At 43.0% G+C, this 18,867-nt stretch overlaps 1 protein-coding gene across 4 annotated transcripts in view; it reads left to right on the top strand.

The window, feature by feature from the left end:
• The window catches only part of LOC139800035 (multiple epidermal growth factor-like domains protein 6), a 188,025-nt gene that overhangs the window by 150,547 nt on the left and 18,611 nt on the right, over positions 1-18,867 (top strand). For all 4 annotated transcript variants that reach the window (XR_011727553.1, XR_011727554.1, XM_071752718.1 and 1 more), the window contains exons 16-24: positions 404-538; positions 1,532-1,666; positions 2,089-2,214; positions 3,229-3,360; positions 4,298-4,426; positions 6,042-6,173; positions 9,161-9,289; positions 14,142-14,270; positions 17,468-17,596. Coding sequence is in view for 2 of the 4 variants with exons in the window: in XM_071752718.1 (XP_071608819.1) it covers positions 404-538; positions 1,532-1,666; positions 2,089-2,214; positions 3,229-3,360; positions 4,298-4,426; positions 6,042-6,173; positions 9,161-9,289; positions 14,142-14,270; positions 17,468-17,596 (1,176 nt within the window). In the remaining 2 variants the exon portion in view is untranslated. The remainder of the gene's footprint in view (positions 1-403; positions 539-1,531; positions 1,667-2,088; positions 2,215-3,228; positions 3,361-4,297; positions 4,427-6,041; positions 6,174-9,160; positions 9,290-14,141; positions 14,271-17,467; positions 17,597-18,867) is intronic.

Raw genomic sequence — 18,867 nt, 5'->3', positions numbered from 1 at the left:
AAGCTACATAAGAGGTTGTTACATTTCTTTGCACTTTGACAGGTTTTGTTCATAAAAACATGTAAGACTGAAAAAATAGTTATGTGATTTTTTTCATGAAAGGTTTTGTCTTGGAGTGTATGTTCATTCAGATACTTAAATTAAGTTTGCTTTGAAAGATTTCTGCTTCTTGCATTCACTGCATACTGCTTGAAATTAAATTAATAACTTAATACAGCAATCATGTAAAGGATATTTTGACACCCACCCATTAATAGGCAGTGTCCCAGGAATGTGGATGTGTTTGCTGAAAGTAAAATGAGCATTCTTGCCTTTTGCAGCAGTTGCATTCTGCAGCAGTGTGCAATTTCAAATAACTCATGCATAATTACAGAGCTAATGATTCCTTTTCATCTGGCTGCAGCCTGTCCCAGGTGGGCCTTTGGAGCTGGCTGCTCAGAGGAGTGTCAGTGTGTGAAAGAGCACACTCTGGAATGCAGCTCAAGGAATGGGACCTGCACCTGCAAGCCTGGTTATCATGGCAAAAAGTGTCAGAAAGGTATGACAGAAAGCCAGAGTCCCTGTGTCTGGTTCTTTCTTTGTCTTAGCATTGTCATTCTTCCTTCCATCTGCTTTGTTCAGTTGCTGCTGCTACTGATACATTCATATTCTACTAATTATTTCATCTGTGGTTTTTCATACAGCCAACATGAGTGCCTGATACCACAGGGCTTACAGGCACATCAAGGGAATATGCCTTAAGAATGCAAGAGTTTTAGCCTGATCAAATGGTAACAGAAATCTAGAAACCAAATTCTAATGCATCCCTAAATAATGAAGATTGTGGAAGTTTTCACTTTTATTCTTTTCTTTTTCTGCCCAGGCAGTTAATAAGTGGCAAACCCTGTGGTTTATGGCAGCAGGGTTATTTATGAACACCTTCAGTCATGTTACTTTTCCTTCAGATTTGGAGGTCATCGAATTCAACTTATTCTTTGTGGGTTTTGGGAGTAGTTCAAAGAGAATTGTATTCCACATTCATGTTTGCATGTCTCAGTAGCCCTCTCCAGACAGCAATGGAATAATGCAATAAAGATTCTCCCTTCAGATTCCTCTCTGGGCAGGCAGGAACGTGTCGGATTTATGACACTAGTTCTGCAGGGCTTGGTGGAGAATAATAGTGGTGGTATTTAATATCTTTAGTGTTCTTGGTGATGTGCTCAGTTCTGGGTAGAGCATCCCTCACCCAGCATTGGCTTTGCACCAAGGCAGAGAGCAGCAGAAGGTACAGACAGATAAGAAGAGCAATTCTGTAATGGCTGTAATTGAATATATCCTTAAGTATTTTGCTACTTGGTTTTGGGGTTGTATTTAAGCAGTAACATCCATGCAAGTGCTGAATAAGTATTTACACTTTGTTACCAGCTTCTCTAAAATGTACATTATAATAGACTCTCTGCAAATTTCTGACAGATGATTTTCAGACTCTTTTACAGTTTTCTTAACTCTTCTTTTTTCTTATACATAGTCTGTGTCTACTTGTGTTTTCCAGTGTGCATGCCTGGCTTTTATGGGGCTGGTTGCAAACTGAGGTGCAGCTGTCCTCCTGGTGTTCCCTGTGATCATGAGACTGGAGTCTGCAAGCATCCATGTCCACCTGGGTTTCATGGAGAAAAATGCCATTTGTGTAGGTACTCACAACATGTTTCCCTGGAAGGTACACTTTGGGTGGGAAAGCTTTCCCAGGAAACTCATGTTCAGATATAGCAGTTTCAAATAAAAGGGTTCATTTGTTGTTGGGATGAGCTGGCAGGTCCCCACTGAAGCCAAACTGATTTTTGGAGCCTGGCAACTACTGTCAGTCTGCTCACAAAGGCTAAGGCACAAGGCTGAGGCCAGTTACTAAAACTGATGTTTATCCAGGTAACAATAGTTTCCTTGTAGCTTCAGGCACAGCTTTTCTGGAGCTGTGCTGAGCTGCTGAGACACTGGGGCTATCTCAAATCACGTTGCACCAGCACATCTCAGTTTAAAGTTGTTGGTAGTGCTTCCTAATGTCTTCAGAAGTTTTTGTTATACTCATTGTGTCTTTGGATTTCTTTTGACCAGCTTGTCAGCCTGGGACTTTTGGGGTGAACTGCAGGCAGAGGTGCAGCTGTGGAGAAGCACCATGCAATCCAGAGACAGGGCAGTGTATTTGCCCAGCTGGGAAGACTGGTGCTGCGTGTGAGCAAGGTGGGTTTCTTGCTTTGGAAGACATGATGAGAAGTGGAATTATTCTGTTTCCCACCAAAACTGCTGCAATGCAATAGGCTTCATTTGCAGACTGAGTAAAGGATAAGCCTTGAAGCAGAACTTATGACATCCACCAGATGGAAGGAGCAGGATTCAGTTCCCCTGACCTGTCCCTCTGCTTCAGTTGATAACAGTGATTTCTGTGCTGGGCTGTGTTGTGCAGGCACTGGGGCATTGCTCTGATTCCCAGAGCAGAGCTTGGGGCTGTGCTGCCATGTGCATGCAGTGTGCTTTAGAATCTGTTGAAGCCTTTGCCAAAGAGAGATAGTGTGGAACCAGCAAGTGAAGGACTTGGAACAGAGGAAGGAATAAAAAAGTATAGTTGTGGGTAAGTAAATAAAAAGATGAAAAAAAGGCTTAGGGAGCTGCCAAGAGGCCATGGGGTAGCCCTCTTTGACTTGCAGAGCTCTGGCTATTGCATGCCTGAGAAGGACCTGGGCTGTGTTTCACCACTCCACAGAGAAGTAACATGGTGAAGGAGGTTGGATAGAGACCTGGACTCCACCTTACCTTCCTCTGGACTGGGTGACCATCCTGTCCCCCACTCAGGCCAGCAAAAATAATGCAGCAGCCCTCCCACATCTGCCTACCAATTACTGTCTGCAGATCTCCTTTACTGAGTACAGTAATTAATTTTTCAGCTATGTCCAAGTGCTCCCAATGTTGCTGCATCAGAAACCAAACAAAAAACCAGAATCACAGTGATGGAAGTTGGAAGAGAGCCTTTGGGTCTGTCTTGAGATGTGTTCCTGCCTGCTGCAGTACAGCAGTGTGTTGACACTTTCAGAAGTCTTACTGTGACAGTACTGTAGATCTAGAGAGCTAATGTAACAATCTTTTATCCAGCTTAGTTTTGCTGCTATTTTTAAACTCTTCAAGGTAATGGCAGAAATCCATAATTGCCTTGAAGCAGAAAATGGCATTGGGAGCATCTCATGTGCTGTTTTTTTCTAGATTGCCCATCTGGTTGGTGGGGCCCAGACTGCCAGTCCTCCTGTGAGCCCTGTGCCAACGGGGGACAATGCAACAAAGGAACTGGATCCTGTGACTGTCCCCCTGGCTACACTGGGGCATCCTGCTCTGTGTGTAAGTCCTCACATCAGGCTTCTCCATTAGAAAGGAAGTTAGTTTGAAAATTGGGCTTTGGGTTTGGTTTCTGCCTTCTTGCTGTTTTGTGAGATCCTTGTCGTGTTAGATCCTGATCCAAGATAAAGTACTCTTCGATTTCAGGAATTCCCCAGGTTGGGTGTGAAATTACCAGAGGGAGATTACAGATAAATGCAGATGACAGGGTAAACTACATCTCAAACTGATGTTATCATTAGGCCTAATTGATGCCAATATGTACTTGGAAATACAATGTTTGAAAGCCACAATACTTGCATTGTAATCCTGGTTGCTTGGCAGGAGATGCTGACCAGTTGGCCCGGGTGGCCTCCCTCTTAGCTTAATTTGGCAGCAACACTGCTTGATGTATATAATTTAGGATTAAATAGTGGTGAGGGCGAAGGAGGAGTATCAGTGCTGCCCCTAAAGGTTGAACTGAAACCATGGGAATATGCTCAAGCAAATGGCTTGTGCTACCATGTCATGGCTCCTTACCCACCCTCTGGGTATGAAAGGCTGTCTGAGTATGGCTTTCATGCAGACAGTGCAGTCAGGCTCTCAGGGACAGCACTGCTCCGTGCAAGTCCTCATTGGTGACATTTTTTTTTCTCCTTGTTAGTTACAAAATAGCTTTTGACAAAGGTTTGCTCAGCACTCTTGTTTCCTCTGCTTATTGATCCCGATGTGCAGAGGAAGTACCCAAAAGAATCTCAAACTACTCCTGCTTTACAAGACTCAGCCCCAGGCACCTGGGTTACAAATTACAGATGCTTCTTTCATTTTTTGCCTTTTCAATTTCTGGAATTCACCTGACGCCTGTTTTAGGGGGCAAGCTGTTGCTGTCTCCTTCAAAAAGATCAGCCTGTGCCTGAGTTGTTATCTAGGTGAAACTGCAGCCTGTTCATCTGTTTTCCAGCCTGCCCTGATGGTTATTATGGACAAAACTGCCTGCTGTCCTGCAGCTGTGGCAGCAGTGCTCAGTGCCACCACGTCACCGGAGAGTGCACGTGTCCCCCCGGCTGGACCGGCCCCGACTGCAAACACCGTAAGTGAAAAGCAGGTTTGCTCCACAGGGAAATCTCCCAGGGACTTAACCTGCAAATGTAAGAACCAGCTGTGTTTTGTTCTTAGCCTATTACAGTTTTTTAATAGACTTTTTGCTAATCTTATTGCTTCTGAAATTGTCTGTTTCTGGGTTTGCAGAGCCTGGGTCGTTATAATCCTTAATTATCTACTAGGTTCAAAGTATTGAAATAGGTGGCTGATGAAGCACAAAGTATTGATATAAGCTCTTATTTCAACACTATGGATCCCTCTGCCCAATACCATCTGTCCTGTCAGCATTTTGACTGACAGACAGTCTGGTTTTTCATTTTCAGCGCAGATTAGTTTTAAGATTAATTCTCAATTTTTCATTTTGTTTAGGGGAGATTTGTTCAACAAGTGAGTGGCACGTACAGTTGTGTGTCTTAAGGTCACTCCTTAACTTGTGAATATAAATGCTGGGAGAAATTCTGTTCTGTGGGAGAGCAAGAGCATCCTTCTGTTCACTTTAACATCCCTCTCCATACTGATGGCCATGTAACAGCACAGTTTTGCCCTTTTTGGATGACACCATATAAACATTAAGTTATCCTGCTTGATTCTTTCCTTTTCCCAGTTCATGTCTTCTCTGCTTAATCCATTATGATCCCTGTTGCCAAAAACCAACAAAATACAAACCTCTTTAGAAGCTTGGTCTTAAACACATAAAATCATAGAAATTAATTGCCTTTGTTGACATCAGTAAGTTTTGAACCTGACTTCTCAGAGCTGTTACTGAAGAAAACTCTGGGAAAATCTGAATTTTCAGCACTATGTGTATTTCAAAAATCAGACCAGTTGGTAATGCATGAAGCCATTTAGATAGATTTCCACGGCTCCCTAGGCTGTCTAAAGAGTTAAGAAACCATGGCAAAGAAAAGCTTTTATTTCTGTTCAGCAAGAGATAGGAGAACAGTTGTTTTGCAGAGATGTCTCAGTAAGGCAGCTCTTCAGCTACTGCAGACCATGAACAAAGCACATGCCCAAATGAACCAGGTTTCTTTTGCCCTAATTGGAACTTTCATCTCTACTTTACAAGAAAGGAAGGAGCTCCCATGCTTCAGCTCTGCTCCAGTGTCATCATAATGTCTGTGTTGGGTGATCTTTGGAATTGAAGCAGTAAGTTCCTTTAACAGTGACTGAGATGTCTCTCTGTCTGTGTCCACGCTGCAGTTCCCAGTATTTTGAGGAAAACATGGGGCTTGCTCACAAATCTGTCTTGTTTTACCCACTAGCTGTTCTGCTTATGCAGATTTTCACTAAGTGAGTCAATAGCTGATATTTTATTTCCATTAAATTATATGTTTATGACTGTGGCTTGATTGATATGGATTGAGTATGAACGATTAGTTTTATGTGTATGGCTCATATCTGCCCGTGGACCCCTGCTTTCAGCTGAAATAAATCAACAAGAATTGTATTTATTTCAACTGATTTGTGCCCCGTGCTGCAGCTGAGAACCCAGAGCGCCTGCATATTATGGACCCATTCTGCATCTTTTCTGTTTTCTCATTTAGATGCAAAATAATACAGAGCTCCAAGTTGATTCTCAAGGTAAATACTCTTTTGCCTTGCAGCCTGCAGGAGTGGCCACTGGGGACAGAGCTGTGAAAACACCTGTGGCTGCAACAACAGCGATGGGAGCTGTGATCCCATCACAGGCACCTGCTTCTGTGAGCCAGGATTCACTGGGAAACACTGTGAACAGAGTAAGTTGCCACTTGGGCAACACAACAAATTTGCAAGCCTTGAAAATAGTTTTCCTGATAGTGCCCTCTCTGCAGGAAGAGCTCCAGTCTGTACCACCTCCAGTCTGCCCAGCAGGGCTCTCAGGTTTCACTGGGGTTATGTAGTTTCCCTAATTTGGGTTCCAGAAAAGTTATGTTCAGTCTTATTTAGGACTCAAAAGCTATTTTTAATGCTAAGACCTCTTGTGAGTGATAGGACTGATGTGTATTTGGCTTGTGGCATAGAAGTTTCTGTGTCACTTTTATTTATCCAAGTTAGGCCTAGTTTTTCTTCATAAATCTTTAAGGCCAGACAAATAGAAATGCTTCACACGTACATAAGAGAAGCAAAATCACAAAGATTTAGGGTCCTTCATTTACTAACAACAAAAATGTGCAATGGTCTTACCAGAGGCCTATGATCTCCATTAATCTGTCTCTAACAGCAGTCAATAGCAGATGCCTTAAGAGGATAAAAACAGACATATAGATAAATCCTGATATGTTTCCTCAGGTTTCATCAATTTGTCAGTCAGGAGCTTCTTGAAACAGAAGCAGTATGTCTACATTTAATACAACTTGATTTTTTTTTGTGCCCATTTCCTTTTCAATTCTGTGCAAACAGTTGGCTTCATCTTGTGACAGTAAGTTGCATAGTTAAGCTGCTCTTATTATTATTATTATTATTATTGTTGTTATTAATTACTTTGTTGTTAAAAACAGTAAATATTTATCTGTTGGTTTAACAATCCTACAGTAGCACAGATGTAGCTACCAGACTTGCAGTGGTGTAGGCAGAATTAACTGCTGGTGTCACATAGAAATGTCAAAACAATTAATCTGGAACAGTGACCTGAGACAAAAGTTGAAGGAAGTTGATCCTATGGCTCTCATTGCTGCTGGCACAGAGAGTATGGAAGGACAGTTAGTGGGAAGCCCAGCTCCCAGAGAAGGAGCTGCCAATTCCACTTCTCTCTTGCTCTTGACCTCTTTGAAAACAGCATCTCTGCAGACAAAAAGTAGCTAAATAGCTGGTTGTCATCTTCTCTGGAAAAGTGATCAGTGAAGCCAGTGCCACCAACAAAACATCTGGCACCCTCTGATGGTCTGCTTATGGTGTTTCTGTTTTGTTCAGCTTGCTTTTTACCCCACTTTAATTGTATCTGTGTGTGTGTATATATATATATGTATAAAAACTGCATATATTCATGTGCACGTGTGTGTTTTTATAAGATGATGAAAGCCACAACTCTTCCCTAAGCTTTATGCTGCCTTGGTGGTGAGATCTTTATTATCCCCAGAGAGCCCCTCTCCTCCTGAGGCATCTCTAGCCTCTTGCTGCAGGGTGGGCTCTTTGCAGCTTTACAGGCAGCTCAGGTTCTCCAGCAGGGTGGATGTATCTCAGCATGCATTGCAGCACCTCGAGCAGAGGGCAGATGCTCTCTGATGTGGGCTGCAAAATCATTTGTGAAGTCTACTGACCCGTTGCCATCACCTTTAAAGCTTCAGATCCAGGCTAAATCCCAGAGGTTTGAAGAAAGCTGCTCCACACTTATTCCTGCACTGGAATACTTTTTTCCTTGGGTAGATCCTCTGGACTCTGAAAATTTCAAGTGTCAAGTAAGCACTAAGGAGAATCATTCTTTCATGGCACAAGTGCACTTCAGTGTATTTACTCACTGAACTACTTTAGAGGATGCATGATGCACAATGATCTGTGGCTTTGGGAACAGGAGGTAATGCAAGCAGGACTGAATTGCAACTCTTAAGTGCAAAAAATACTTCTAAAACCCTCCACATCTAAACAGCAGCCCATCTTCTGGCACAGATGATGGAAAGCAAAAAGGTGCTAAAGTACCTTGCTATGTTTCTGTCTCCCATCTGAACCTATAGCCTCTGTAAGAGACCCAGAGACAGTCACTCAGCTGCAGGAGCAACCAGATTCACTCCAGTTCCTCTCACTGCCCTCCTCTGGTACCAAATGGCAGCACCAAACCCACCCCTTTATTCCAGACAGGGTTGTGTTTGAGTATCCTCACTGATTTCTGTTCTCTGATTATTTCCAGATTTCTTGAAAATCACTGGGTTGATTTGAATGCCAAAATCTTGCACTTTTTAAAGAGGTCTGGCAATAGTCTGTGTAATTCATTTAGAGGGGCATTCACAAGACCCTCAAACATGAGTAGAGACCCTTTAATATTTATGTTTAGCTGGATATATCTCTGTATTTCAGCCTGTCCAAAATATCTAATGAGAATTAGGCAACTGGCCCTGTTCTTGACTGATTTTCTTGTAGTCTTGGAAGAAATTATTTTAGTTCTCCAATGTTGTTTGCTTTCTTTAGACAGTAAGTACCATGCAAATCTTTTAAAACTCCTTACATGAACTGCTGTGGAAATGTAATTGTTAATCTGTCCCCCAGACAGAATGTTTCTGCTTGAATTTTTCAAAGCAGCACCTGAAAGTGAAGGATGCAGCTTTCAATTTGGAGCTTTCTGAAGGAAGCCACCACGTCTCATATTTTCTCTGGCTTTCTGGGAAAGGAGGATTTGCAGGAAAACAGATGATAGAGCCTTAAAAAAAAAAGAGCAGAAGCTGGGACCTTTCCCCCTTTTGGCTGATGAAGTCCCAGAGGAGATATGAACATGAGCAACTCCAGACCAGTGTTCAAAGCATCGTCAAGCAGAACCTGTGAAGTCTCAGGCTTTGCAGCTATCAGAGGGTATTAGTTTCCTGTGCAGAATTTAGTCTTTCAACACCCTGGCCTTTTTCTAAAATAGATCTTAACAAAACCAGCTTACCTGGACCCCAAGGAGAACACTTAATCACATCAGTTTTAGGGCATTACCATCCCACTTTCATTCTTCTTTTGCGAGTCATAAGAATTCCCACATACCTAAAAATCCCCCATTGATCCCTGATCTGCTCCAGAATTAACCCATCATCTGGTTTTGATTCCTTCTCTGCAGGATGCCCAGAGGGAAGCTTTGGCCAGAGCTGTGAGTACAGCTGTCAGTGCCAGAATGGAGCTGCCTGTGACCACGTGAGTGGAGCCTGTACTTGCACAGTGGGCTGGACAGGAACCTTTTGTGAAAAAGGTATTGCTACTCCTTCCAGTCCCTTCCAGATTTATTCATGTAGGTTATGAGGGGGTTTTCTTGTTTTTTGGTTTTTTGTTTTTTTAATGCAGAAAGCTGATTTTATGGTTTGCAGCACCTGATCTAAATAAAGCATTGAACTTGGAAGGCTATATTGAAATATGCATTTCCATCCTAACTCAGCAAAGCATTGGTGTCTAGCATTGGCCATATTGTTCTAATGTGGTTAAAATTAGATACATGCTTAAGACTTCTCCTCTATCATATTTTCATGAAGACTCTCTTTTTAAGCAGATTCCCACTATTTCAGCCCTGAGAAGAAAGGTGCTTGTCCTGTTTTAACACTTACTTGTTCCTTGTGTTCCATCTCTGAAACACTTTAGGGAAAAACATGGATCTGTGCATCTTCCCAGAGGAACTCTTTAAGAACTGATGTGCTTTTAAATGTAATAAATCCAATAGATCATCATCTACTACTACCTGGTCATTTAGTAAAGTGTTGGAAAGGCTGGGCTGGATTCCTCAGAATTATTCTGAGTCAGTCTGTAGCACCATCTCAGGAGGTTGCTGTCATGCTGCATTATTGGAACTTTTTTCAATGTAAATGAGTGAAGACTCTCAAATGATGATCATTAAACCAAAGTCACAATTATTTTGGTTAGAAAGTGGCTTTATCAGCCAGTTTACATAGGAAGCATCAGAGCAGCAGCACTTGCAGGCAGCTGCTGCCCTCTGATGGGAAGGGAGCTGCTCCACAGCCTTAGCAGTAATTTTAGCAAAGCACCCAACTGACTGGAGTTCAGATACAGCTTATTGTTTCCATCTCATTCTTACCAGGAATTATTATACAAAATAAATACTCTTTTCAGATTTCTTCTGAAAATTCTGCCATGTAATTTATGATAACTCCACTGCTTTTGTAAGTCTATCATTTTTTTTCATTGGAAAAGAAATATTCTTAACTGTGTTGTGGTGTAATCCTGTTCATTCCAGCAGGAAACAAAATAGGTATGAAGAGGCTGCAGGTCTTATTTTCCAAATCACTCATTTTTATCTTTTTTAATTCCTGAAAGATGATGGTGGAGGGGAGAGTAGAATTTAGCTCTTCCCCTTCATGACCTTACAGTTTTCATACAACCCTGTTTTCTGTGTGTTATCCCTCAAGCAGGCAGGGTGTTACCTTTCCACACCAAAGTTTCAGCCAGGATGGTTTGGCTGGTACCAAAAGATGAAGAGGGAGGAAAACAAGTGGGTGTTTTGCCCTTGGTGGAACCTTCTTGGCACCTTTTCTCCGAGGAGCTGTAGCACTTGTATTTTTAGTGATGTGGGAACTGGCAGGGTTCCCTTCTGGTGGGGATGTGCTTTTTGCTGTCCTCTTGGCAATCCTCCCACATCAGCCAAGCTCTGTGCCTCGTAGACAAGAACGTAGATGTTGAAACCCAGCATGGCTGAGTTGCCTTGAACTACTCACATACTGCTGATGCTGCTCCCCCTGGCTGGGAAGGACTTTCCTATCAGCACAGAAATGTTGCAGATGAAACTTTTGCAGCCTTCTAAGCTCAAAGTCCTTGGAGAAGACAGTACCTTACAAAAGCTGGTATCATTCAATCCTACTACTGCTGCCTCTCTATTAGTGGTGTGATCATTTATAACCATAATGGGTAAGAATAAAGCTATCAAGGCTCTTCCTGAAAGAAAATTAGACATTTCTTTCAGCTTTACTCAGTCCACAGGAAGAGTGAACTATGTGAATCTTGTAACTCTTTCAAAAGAGTTGCAAAAGGAACAGAACAGGCTTGGTTGCAAAATAGCTGAAGTTTGCAAATAAGGCTGAAAACCAAATAATCTACAAAGTGATGTTTCCAATCTGTATGAACAACCTGGGAAAGGCATTTTTGTGTGTGTGTGTTTACTTGAAAGCAGCAAATGATACAGCCAGAACACTGAAGAAATAATGTACATTTCTTCAAAAGGTGTCACATTGCCAAAGGAAAATGAATCAATTTTGGTGTTGAGAGGGATGCTCCTAGCAATGCCACCAGGTATCTTTCTTATCTGAGCAGAGAATGTTACCTGCCTGGGGAGATGGTACCTGAGGCACACGTGGAGTTCTGGGCTGTTTCTGAACTGAAGCAGCAATTGATGCTTCTGCATTCCTGGGCTGTGCAAAGACCATAATCATAGCAAAATCTGTCTTTGTCAGTCCTTCCTCTGTCCTGTTAAAGCATAGATAAAGTGAGCAGCATTTTCTCTAGAAAAGATGCTGCTGTGTTCACCCAATGCTGCAAGACTTTGGCTTTAGTGCACTTACAGTTAAACAGGCAAGTAAGAAACCAAATCAAAACAAAAAACAACCTCCAAACCCAACCTTTCTTGTAACAAATGGACAAAAGCATCAATCCTGACTCCAAATAAATGGTAGCATCTGTCATGCAGGAAGCCTGAGCCGTGGGGTTTCTGATGTCAGGCAGCCCAGGTGCCCACCACAAACCCTGCAGGACTCAGGGTGTGCCTGTGTTCACCCTCCTGTGCTCACAGCTTTTTCACAAGCACACTGAGTGAGCCAGGTCACCCTGCCCTGCCCCAGGGTTGCTCTGCTCCCATTTGGGAAGGCAATTGTTATAATTATTTAATTTGTGAAGTGCTGAGCATCTGCTGCTCCTGCTTTGAAGGTGGGGGCTGTCTTCACCACACTGTAATTTTGATTCGTTTCCTTCCCTGCTGCTCTGGTATGTGGGCTGTGACCCCCAAGGAATATGTCCAGTTATGGGATCAGTCCAGCAGAAGAAGCTGTTTAATCTGATTCAATATCCCAAAATGCTACACAATTAGCCCACAAACAGGAGGCAGCAAGAGTCTTGGACTTTCCCTACAGTATGTTTATTAATTAATTGATGCACTGATGACAGCACCATGCAGCTCTTAATGTCCTGCCTGAATCAGCACTGCCACAGGGCAGGTTGACTGGGCTTCTCTCTTGGGATAGCAACAGTTAATCATTATCATAGAATAGTCCAACAAGATTTTTGTTTCAGTAAGATAAAAGGAAAAAATAAATACCATCTATGTCCAAGAAAACCTGACAGCACTGTCCCTGCTTGAAACAAAGAAAAACTTTGCCAGCCTTTGAAGTCACCTCAGGTTGAGTAGGAGAAGTCCTCCCTTGAATGCTGTGCCATACACACTGCTGAAGCATAATAAATAAGGACAGGAAGGTTGAAGCCACATGCTGGTGACTCTTCCTTACAACTTGATAACAGCTCTCCCCCCAGAATGGGCTGAGCAGAGGCTGAGGGATGTGTTACAGTTTTCTGTTGTGTGAGGCACTTCTCTGGTCTTCTGAGGCAGCACATACTTGGAAAGTGGCACAAGCCTGAAATCTTTCCCATGCCAGAGAAGCAGGTGAAGTCTGGTCAGGGTGAAGTGAAGAGCAGCCTTGTGATTTTGGGTAGATGAAACAATCAGATGTAGTCACAGGCTGAGCAGGAGCTCTGAGGACACAAAGCAGATGTTGTGATGTGTTCTGCTACCACTGTCACTATCCAAACGTCCAGGTTTGCCTCGGTTTGCAGATACTGAATTTTCCCCTCCTTGTAGCCTAAGCAGAGAGCAGCTGTGTCAGAGGGCTGAATTTATAGTTGTGGAAATGACAGAATGAGTAGACAGGGACAAAGAGCCTGGGCTTGAAGAAGAGAGGGGGCAAGAAAAGGCCCAGCAGTGTCCAGCAGTGGAAGATGCATTTGGATAACGCTGTTATTCTGACCTGGCAGAGAGCTGTGAAATCACTGCAGGGGGTTGTTGGGTAGTGGATGTGATAATAATGGTGATAAGACTCAGTTGGGAAGCCAGTTGTTCTGATTTCATGGTAGATGTATGTGAATTACATTCAAAATATGTTTACATTGCAGAAGGAGGACAAAGAGCTAAGTTGTAACAGCGTGTTTAATGAGCACTTTGCTCCAGAGACTGAGTGATTCAGGGGTTCTGTGGAAGGAATGACATGCAGTTGTGTATCTACAGATTTATTATCATTTAGTGTAACATAATTATGTATTTGTATAACATAAACACATATATATGTACAGACAGAGAGGTTAAATTAAGGCTGTCCCGACAGCAGGATTCCTAATTTTACCTTTCTTAACATTCTTCACAGCAGCCTTTAACATTGTAATGCAGCATTTGAGGTAATGTGTGGCCCACTGACAGGCACTGATGGTTTATTTTCCCTGCTGTCAACACCAGTACTGATGTAAATTGGCTCCATGGGGCTGCTCCTCCTTACCTGTCCCTGGATGTAGGAGCTGAGCTCCTGAAGCTCCCTGGAGCCTTTCTGCTGCACTTCATTTGTCTTGGTTTGCCCTCCTCATTCTGTTGGCTACTGTGTCATCTCAGCCCTGAACTGCAGCACTGTGGCTCATGTTCACTGTTAAAAAATCTTTAGAAAGGTGTCAGGAGAGTAAATGGGAGCATAAGTTTTGCATTTCAAAAGACAGGGAGATCAGCAGGGATGGCTCCTGGTCTTGTATTATCTTGAATTATTTCTTTTCCTCTGGCCATTACAGGAGCAAAAATTACTGCCTTGTGTGAATCCACATCCACTCCTTCTCCTGCTTGTATAGCTTTTCAGTATGCTCAGCTGTGGTTTTCTCTGCAGAAATCTGTTGCTTGTGTAAAACAGGTCACATTTTGCTGAGATACACAGAGCAGAGTTGCTCGGGCTTAACCTTTGAGCAACTTTGGCTTTTGAGTGTAGTCAGAGGCTGACTTTTTATGAAAAGAAAAAGAAGAAAAAAGAAAAGGAGAAAAGAAACAGGAACTTGGCTAAAAAAAGGATGTTTTCCATTTTCAGCTTGTCCAGATGGATTCTTTGGGCTCGACTGCCACCAGGTGTGCAAGTGCAAGAATGCTGCTGGCTGTGACCACGTCCTGGGAACGTGCCACTGCCTCCCTGGCTGGCTGGGAGAGACCTGTGAGCAGGGTATGTACAGACCACCCTCACCACCCCTCTTCCCAAACCCTTTCAGCACTCACGTGGGGTTCTTCCAGGAATGCAGGGTGACCTTCCAGGGTGTAGTTTTAGATAGGTCACATTCCTTCACAAAGATGCCAAAAAAGGGGAATGATTTTTGTTAGCTGTGTAAATAATCGACCTCTTTTTTGGTTTTTAACTGCTGTTGGCACTTGCCAAAAATTATAAGCATCAGTTTTTAAATAGCAGTTTTTAAATAAACGTCTCCTACCATGTGGCAAATCTGTGCTTTTTGGGTTTTGTGCAGTGTTAAGAGATGAAAAGTTGTCTCTCTGTTTCTGGTGGATCTCAGCTAATTATTGATTCTAAAGTGGCAGATTACAAGTGTGCAAAGATGATAAATCAGAGCTGAGACTTGTTATTTGAGCATAAGAAAAAAAAATTTAGCTATTTCTTAGATTTTTTTTCTTAATAAAAAAGTCAACTTCCTAGATTTTCAGAAGTATGGATTATCACAGGCTTTGAGCTCTTAAAGATTTTTGTTTGTTTGTTTGAGCATATGCATATAGAAAATAGACTCTTCTGAGAAAATGTTCACTAAATTTTATGGCAACTCAGCTACCTCCCTGGCCAACCTGTTCCATTGTTCTACCACCCTCATGGGAAGGAACTTGTTCCTGACATCCAGTCAAAATCTTCTCTTCTCTAATTTTAAACCATTGCCCCTCATCCTCTATCACTCCAGGCCCTTGCAAACACTCCCTCTCCAGCCTTCCTGTAGACCTTCAGATACTGGATGGTCATTTTTAGGTCTTCCTGGAGCCTTTTCTTCCCCAGGCTGAACAAGCTCAGCTCCTTCAGCCTGTCCTTGTAGCAGAGGTGTTCCAGCACCCTGATCATTTCTGTGGCCCTTCTCTGGACCTGCTCCATCAGGTCCTTGTCCTTCCTGTGTTGAGGGCTCCAGAGCTGGAGGCAGTAGAGCTTCATGCCAGGTTGATTTTACTCCTCATGCCAAAATTTCTCAGGTTTCCTCTGCCTGTAAGTGAAAGAGCAGGTTCAGTTAATGGTACAAAGAGTGACCTGTTCTTCTCTTAGCAAAGCAATGGATCTTCATAATTTTAATTTTTATTTTAAGACTGTGCCTTGGCCACACAACTCCAAAGCTGCTTGGAGTAAGGTGACCACTGGTGGGAGATGCTCCCAGCTCCCCATCCTTGTTGGGTGTTCAATATTCACCTTGCTGGGTCCTGGGACTTGTGAGCAGCTGGAATGACAGCACTCGTGTTCAAGTAATCAGATTGCAGGCAATGTGCTGGAGGATATTGGGGAATAATTTTGACATCATGGGATTTGAATTGATCTTAGGCTGGCCAAGCAGTGCATTTCATACACTGCTATCTAATTATGGGCAATGCAGATAGTAATGCCTTTTGTTGAAGCTGCCCAACACTTTCCATTACAAGACTCTGTTTTTCAATTGCTTGTAAATGAACTGTATTAATCTGGGGTGAAATCTGCCAAGCAAGCTCTGCCTCAGCTTGAGGTTGTGTTTGGTGATTTATTTTTATCTTTTATTTTATTTTATTATTTTGTGAGGGGTTTTTGGGTGTCTGCCTGAGATATTTTGGTTTCCAAGAAAGAGGCTGAGGAAAGGTGTATTGCCTATGTTTAAAACAGACTGCTTCATTGAGTGTCATGATGCTTCAATGATACAGAAGTGAGAATTCTTACAGAGGAAAGGCAATGAGAGGAAAATTTTGAAATTCAAGCTCTTCCGTTGCTTCTTTCCTTTGCACTCAACATGAAAAAAAAGGAGAAAACTCCCATGGTTATTTGTATGTTCAACTGTGGAACTTGATAGAATAGCTTCAGTATATCAGTGTTATCTTATTCTTCAGAAAAGTGCTTTTATAATCAGGATTGTCTTACAGAGAAGCTAAAAAAAGTGTTAAACCAGCCAACAGAATAATAAAAATTTTCTTCCCCCAGAATTTCTACTCTCTTACCGGAATTTTCACTGGAAAACACTTTTATCTTCTCAGCAAGCATAACAAGAGCTTTGCACATGTACTCCAAAAGCCTCGTGCTAACCACTAGCAACCAGTCAGGGGACCTGGTTATGAGCTGGTTTTTCCTTTGGCTGGGCTATGATCTCGTTCTGGTCTGTATTGTGGAAATACTTAGTTCTGCTCCCAGAACTGAGCCAGAGTGCTATAGGATGGGCTGAACCTTTCACTTGGCAACCAAGCCTCATTTGCAGAGCAAACTTTTAACTGTGATGGGACTGAGCTCCTGCACTTTTCTTGTGGTTTCACTGTGGATGGGGTCCAAGCAACGACAAAAATGAAAAGACCTGGCAGAAATGGTGTCTGTGAGAACCATGTCAGGAAACTGGAAGTCCTCAGATGGGAAGAAAAGGACTGAGGATTGGGTCACTTACTGTCACCAAGCTCATCCCTGAGATCCAAGACAATTTCACTCCTCCCTTTGGTCCCCAGGGACTTGTCCTCTCTTCTACTCAACTTCAACTTGTTTGGTATTTTTTGGGTGATATCTGAAGAGAAGAGGGTAGCACTGCTGTCTGTTTTCCTCTGTTCAGAGCTCACCAAATCTCCATTGCACTGGAGAGACTACAGGAATTTTATCACAGCCATTTTTTGTAGGCAGCAGCTCTGAAGGCAGAGCTGCAGCAAGGGTACATTTACGAGATGGCTGCATTAAATTTTCACCTGGGAGCCAGCTGCTTAACCGAATGTGTTGAAAATATCACCCCTCTCTGACCAAAGAATGAGACTCTGGGTGAGCAAAAGCATCGGGCTGTGAAAAATGAACACTGAAAACAATGAAGTTGTCAGATCTTGTACCAGGATGCAAATAAATATCGGGCTGACAAGCTGGCGGTTCTGCTGGACCATTAGTTTAGCACAAAGACATTCCGCAGGGCAGGGGATGTGACAGCTGATCCATCACCCCAGCGATCCTGCCCTTTGATAAAAAATGCTTCAGAACCTGCTATGATACATATTTTTAAGCCACATTATTTAGTGTCAGGCATGGTTAATGTATGGACTTGGGCACCCGTGTGATGCGAAAAGTGAATCCTCGGAAGCCGGTTTCAAACTGGTTTCTCCAGCATTGAGTTGTGTCTTAGGTTTGGCTTCTTTGATGCTCCCTGATTGGATTTTATGGACTTTTTCTCATTGCAGCCTGCCAGGGGGATAGGTATGGGCCAGGCTGCAGCCACACTTGTCACTGTCACAATGGAGCACTCTGCCACCACGTAACCGGGATGTGCCTTTGTAGCCCAGGGTGGAAAGGACCCACCTGCCAAGAAGGTACAGTGGGAAACTCTAATCCTTGAGAGAGGATTATAGGAGGGAAAACTAAAACTTTTACTCAGGGGGCTTTGTTGATGTATTAATTATCAGCTCATTGCCCATGTTTTCATTGGGTTCGTACCCATACAATAACACAGATCAGTCCATTAAATGAATCTGTGGTGCTGGGGGTGGGGGTAGGAGCTTGGCGTGCTTGGGGCAGAGGGGACTGCAACAGTCATAAACTGGAAAAAGAGCTGATTCTGAAGGCTGATTAGGAGAGAAAAGGTCCATAAAACTCCCATTTATGACACTGAAATGAAACTGTTTCTTTCCTATGCCCCGCTTTTACCGTTCCATGCACCCAACTGATCCACATCATTACTGTACACTGTTCCAGACACAGGCTAAATCCATAACATGTGAAAGGCATTGGGACTTCCATCCTTGGCAATTAAACCTATAGCTGTGACTCAAACACAAGCCCAGCTCCAAGGAGTCTTAAGAAAAGAGGCTGACAAAGAAAGGCTGCACTGAGGCTTGTGTTTCTCTCCTAAGCCTCTGCATCCACGTTGCTGCAAACAGTCTCTCCATCCCTGTTGCAGCAGGCTCCTTTTTCTGTGCCTCCCCTGCTCACCTGGCACTGTGAGCAGTGCCACAGAGCTGGTGATGCTGCTGCAGATGCTCCTGGGTGAGCTGGGGTTGGGGTCAGCACCTCCAGGCAAGCAGTGGCTGCCCCTCAGCATACTGGGAAGATGGTTAGGGAAAGGGGAGGAAAGCTGATGGGTGTTGAGGGATACACAAATTAAGCCAGTTCCCCTTTAAAACCTAATATGATGAGTTCTTTCCATTCCTCTCTCAATAAAAAGTTGGAAATGCATGAAACCATTCTTGATGACATGTATGGCATAACCTAGGATTTTCTATTTTGTATGAAGGCCTCAAATCCAAAACCAAAGCATATGTTTAAAAACCTATTGTCAGAACTGAAGACCTTGTTAAATATACCTTTTTTCTTTAATGATACCTTTGGGGGTTTATTTTCTCTTTGGAAGAAAGGAAGGAGGTAAAATAAGTTGGTGAGGGCAGGAAAGCCACAGGATCCTTAGGATCTGGTTGTGATGGGAATTACTAAATTTGCTTAGGTCAACTGTGAAGTGTATTCAGCCAGCTGTGGTAGCAGATCAACTAGGAAAGGAGGTGGGATTTTAGTAGCACTGTATAAAAAAATTCTGAAAAGAGGGAAATCAGTAACTCCACTCCTTGGTGTTGAGAAAGCTGGTAGGAAC

Source organism: Heliangelus exortis, chromosome 9 (genome assembly GCF_036169615.1).
Source record: "Heliangelus exortis chromosome 9, bHelExo1.hap1, whole genome shotgun sequence".
NCBI lineage: Eukaryota > Metazoa > Chordata > Aves > Apodiformes > Trochilidae > Heliangelus > Heliangelus exortis.
The sequence above is the reverse complement of the archived record's forward strand: the minus strand, read 5'-3'. Positions and strand labels throughout refer to the sequence as shown.